Source organism: Pocillopora verrucosa, chromosome 8 (assembly GCF_036669915.1).
Source record: "Pocillopora verrucosa isolate sample1 chromosome 8, ASM3666991v2, whole genome shotgun sequence".
NCBI lineage: Eukaryota > Metazoa > Cnidaria > Anthozoa > Scleractinia > Pocilloporidae > Pocillopora > Pocillopora verrucosa.
The window spans coordinates 10,154,615-10,159,823 of NC_089319.1; the positions used below are offsets into that span (position 1 = coordinate 10,154,615).

Genomic DNA, 5,209 nt, shown 5'->3' on the forward strand with positions numbered 1-5,209 from the left:
CTCTTCCGCAAGAGAACAGAGGAGTGTGACCTTTGATGTGCAAAAATGTGGTCAGGGTTCGTTCGCGTAGCCTCTCCGTAGTCAAGGCTAGAACTTTCTATAGGATTCGTTGTTTACCACGAGGAATTAAATTTTGGTGGGATTTCACGGATTTGCAACTGTTTTTGTCTCGTGGAAGCAAATGTTGGTGAAGAACTTGTCTCTTTCGTTCGTCACACAACTCGTGTCACGCAGCAACATACTCCGTTACGTAATTAAGAATCCTGGCACGTTGAGCAACCTTGAATAAATCGAACAGAAGTTTTGAGTTTACTCAGTAAACTAAACGGTAAGAACTTCGTAAACTAATGCAAGGTGAATAATTTGTATTCATAAGCCATAAAAGATTGTGTTAGGCAAGGTTTTAGCACTTCTTTGAGCGCTCTATTTGGGGCAGTATTTGTTGTACACATAAAGTTTCTTCTGAGCTACTTGTTTGTCTACGTGCTGTCTACATGGCCATTTCGTGACTGCACCAGTTCGTGATCTTGTACAAAGAAAATGGCATGTAAAGAGAACATGGGCATTTCCAAACGTCTGACATGCCTACTGTGTTTTAACTATCACGCCATCGAAAATAGTGAAAGTCAATCATTTAAGATATTTTTAAACTATTGATGTATAAAAAGCCTGGTTACCATCTGTGGGATTTTTCTGCTGATGATTTACTGACAAAAAATGTTTGGCCAGAATGCAGGCGCTATGTAGGTAAATATGAAAAAGGCAACAGTCGTGTGCGTTTCTGGAAAAGCCAAAAGTAAATTAAAAATGGGAAAGAAAAAAAAGAAAGGTACTGCACCTCATCTTCAACTTCACTTTACTTTGTTGAAATCTCCTAAGGTGCATTGAAATTTTTCTCATTCGGGCATAAGTAAGTTTTTTTTCTTCCGTTGTCTTCTTCGGTTTGTTTGCCGTACATTTTTCGTCAGTTTATTTTTCTCAGACGAAGCTTCGCCTGTAATGAAAACACCATATTGGTGCTTTACGTAACATTCCGAGAGGAACAGCGGAGATGTCTGTCGAATTGCGATAAGTGATGTAACAAATGAAACCCAGCTGATACAAGCTGATGCTCACGTGAACACATTCTCTGATGCTTTGAGTGCCTAGGGGTTAAAGGTCACACAATAAGGGCACTTTTGGTGTCATGTGACCTGATGTTGCACAATATATGAAAAGTGTGTTTTTTTCTTTCTTTTAATTCAAAATCTTATCACAGTGAAATTTACGTAAAGCTCAATTTTAAGCTTTTGTTTTCTCCTTTTAGGAGGAAAAGTTTTCGATAGGTCTTGCGATTTTTAATGGCGTCATCTGAGAACAAAGTGATTCGGATGAAAGGCTTAAATTTAATCGGACTCTCAGGTGCAAATCGTGTCACTTAACATTCATTTCAGTGAGAGCAATAAATCTCGACTCTTGCCACGAGACGGAAAACAACCGCTAATAGTTTCGGGTGGTGACAACAGCATGCATGCAGACTGGACTTGCTGTGATCTATCAGAACTCATTACATTTGTTTAGGAAAAAAGGCATACCGAAATACAAATTAAATTTTCTGCCTTGCATATGTTACCCTTTTTCGGGGGCGGAACTCGGATTAGAATTTTGCCTTGAAATGCGAAGTTCATTCTTTACCGCACTGTCTAATGCATGTGAATACCTAATGTGATAATAAAAAGCTTACGAAATCATTCTCTCCGATTGAAAGAATCGTTTCCTTCTAGGTTGCCAATTTCCAGATTAAAAAATTCCTTCGCTGTAGCAAGCAACCTTGCAAACTAGAAAATAATCTTCAAACTATAAACAGTTTCAGTGGACAGTGGTTAGCGGAATCATATCTCAAAATAATTTTCTGTTTGCAATGGTATGATTCAATCCAAAATTTGCACAGGAATGTCAATACTAAAAAAAGATATTTATATTGCATACTTTGTCTATATAAATCGATGCCTGCGTCTCCATTTTCAATGGTACTGGGAATCCCTCGGAGAATTGATTGTTCCGGTCTCTACGTGACCTTTCAAAATCAACCAATCATATTTGACAATTGTTTAACAAAGCATATTCACTTGCCAGGATCCCGTCTGGCCCCGAGATTCCGAGAGAAACGAAAAAATTTGCAAGGGAACATGAAGCCGTCTAAGCTCGTGCGGCCAGAGTTGGACGACAGCGAAAGTAAACGAATTGATCGCAATCAAACGGAGAAGAAACGTCGTGGTAGATTCAATGGACTGATCGACGAACTTGCTATTTACTTGACAGACAGATGCCACACGAAAAAAAGCACCGAGAAGAGTTCCATTTTGAAACTTACCGGTGAATATTTTCTCGAGCAGGAAAAATTAGCGGCTGAGAAAGCTGCGAAAGGATGGCAAAAACGCGTGAAGCCTGCGTTCGTAGCGGACGATGAATTCAACTTTGTTTATTTAGAGTCGATGAACATGGTAATAATTGCTCTCAACCAGACTGGACAAGTTGTTTATGTTTCAGACAATGCGCAAGCTTGTTTAGGACATTTACCGCAGAGTATACTTGACAGAAACGTGTTTGAATTCATCGGCACGCGAGATGCGATCATTTTCCAGAGAATACTGTCCATACTCGCGACGACTAGACAGTCGCAACGTCTGGAGCCATTTTGGTGCCAATTTCGCCGCGGTTCGCACGAGTTTGAAACGATCTACTGCGTTGGAACAATTCTTAAAAATTGTCCCAAGCCCCAGAGCAGCGTGGATATTGATGTTTCCGAGTATCTAGTGCTACTAGCGAAACCATTAAGTGGCGTTCCCTCTGAAAAAGTTCTGTCGGAAACGGATGGTGCTCAAACAAAATTCACGGCGACTTTGACCATGCAAGGTAAATATGGTTACCTGGACAAACATGTCGCCTCGGTTCTGGGATTCTTTCCGTCTGAGTTAATTGGCAAATCTGTTTACGAATACTGTCACACGGAAGACCTTGAAAATTTGGTGGAATATCATCGATGGTTGCTTTCAAACGGAAAAATCACGACTTGTTTTTATCGACATCGCACCAAGGGACAATCATGGATCTGGCTTCAGTCCCGTTACGATGTGTCTTACAGTGAGTGGGATTCCAAACCACAGGCAGTAACCAGTCTAACATGGGTGGTTTCGCAGAGTGAAGTTTGCGAGAAACAGGGAGAAATTTTGGCACGCGATAAACGGAAATTCGCGTCGATTGAATTAAGTGTAAACGAGGGAAATGCACGAAAAAATAATTCTCCGAATAGCTCATTAATTCCCAAAAACATTGATGCGCAAAGTTGTCAAAGCGAAGTGATGGAAATCGATGGTAATAACTTGTCAGGAAAATCAGCTTTGGAGAAAACGGCGAGACGTCAAAGAGCTGGATCACTAGATTCTCAGAGTGACTGCAGTTCGCCAGTGTCTAACACAAATGGTTCAGAAGACAATCAACTAATTGATATGCAAGAAAGCTTCCAGTTTCTAAGTAGCATTAATTTTCCCTCGGACTTGACAATCGCGCAACACACCCTCCATAAATTCCTGGAAGAAAAGTATGTACAGGTTATCGAAACGATCAACAAGCAATCGAAAGAGCTTCTTACGATTCAAAAGCAAATAAGGATTCAGGGTGAATTGCGAGATATGCTTGAACGTCTCGAAAAGGAGAAATCTGCAGAGAAAGTCGAGAACGAATACAGAACGATTCAAGAAATGATGTCAAAATATGGAGAATTGCGGGAAGTTTGTAGTGGTTCGAGAGCTGAAAAATTAACGGCAGAAAGTTCTGCCATTTTATCTGCGAGAATAGTGGGGATGGAGGTGAAAAGTTGCTCCAGTGAAGCCCAAGGTTCTACTGCTAATTCAGAACAAAACCATCATGAGATCGCCGAGAGACAACAGAGAAGTTATTATGATCAAGAACGTTGGCTTCAAAGACAAGTTGACCAAGTTCAGTGGCAGCAACAGACGCCAGTTATACAACAAATGCTCTACTACGAGTCAGCACAACGTACACCGCAGGACCAAGTGATGTTGTACCGGCAACAGCTTCTAGCAGAACAATTTCAAGAACAAATGAATATACAACAACGCACACAACAACAACAGGAACAGTTTCAGGGGTACCAGCAACAACAAAAACAAGTACGATTACAACATTTACTACCACAACAATTGCAGCAACCACTTGCACATCATCAAATGCAACGAATACAACAACAGCAACAAATGCTACGATCGCAAACAAATCCATCGTCCAATTCAAATTGCACAAGTCCTCTGGACTCTAACTTTCCACAGGACAGACTTCCTGTTGCTAATAGCTCACCACATTCAAACAACACACAAGAAAACTCCCCTTTTAACAATCACTTTGCTCAGTCTCCTTGTAGTAATGACTCATTGTATGATTATCAGTGGTTTTAGAAAGAATTATTTCGTATTTTGCTTCACTTCTCTATTCTTACTGTCATTATCAATAGTTTGCTACCTCTAAAATTAAGATTTTCTGAGAAAGATTTCCATCAAATGTATATTTTGATTTAAATTTAAGCACCTTCTAATAGTAAAGTCCTTTACATAAATTACATTAAATTACATAATTTACATAAATTAAATTATCCTATTGCAGTCGACTTCTGTTTACTGGGAGCTCAGCTGCCCGTAATTGAGAGTTAACGATATCGGGAGTTGTGAACAATTGTCTAGCGAAAAATGAATAAAAAATGGTGTTCACTGTCTTACATTTGTCGATATTTTCGGGTATTTTAATCGAGTCTAATCACGGGGTAACAAAGTCGGTTGAAAATGGGGAATTTTTGAAAAGGAGAGTAAAGCAAAGCTATGTGCGGATACCTTGCATTGTAGGTCGAATATGCTCTAAGTAGCGCCACAGAAAAAAATGAGAGAAACACGAATGCTTGGAATAACTTTCTGCTTAAGACTACAGTACTGTAACGTTTGTTGTGACTGTTAGGTAGGATTTATAAACTTGATTCAACTGATCGAAGCTGAGATTCTTGAAAAAATAAAGAATAATATCCCAAAGGGTAACTAGAACTGGTTGGGACTAGATAAGGAAAAGATGATTGTAATTGTATCAAGGAAACCCAGGGGATAGTCAGCAGAACAAGCGTTATTTTTTCGTTTGCCTGACGCGCGCATTTTTTCCCGTACCCACT

General features: G+C 39.8%; 1 protein-coding gene across 1 annotated transcript; it reads left to right on the plus strand.

Moving 5' to 3' along the window:
• Nucleotides 1–2,168: 2,168 nt before the first annotated feature.
• On the plus strand, nucleotides 2,169–4,454 carry LOC131779034 (circadian locomoter output cycles protein kaput-like). The gene has a single exon (XM_059095557.2). It carries the CDS (start codon nucleotides 2,169–2,171, stop codon nucleotides 4,452–4,454), a length of 2,286 nt encoding a protein of 761 aa, XP_058951540.2.
• The last annotated feature ends 755 nt before the right edge of the window (nucleotides 4,455–5,209 follow it).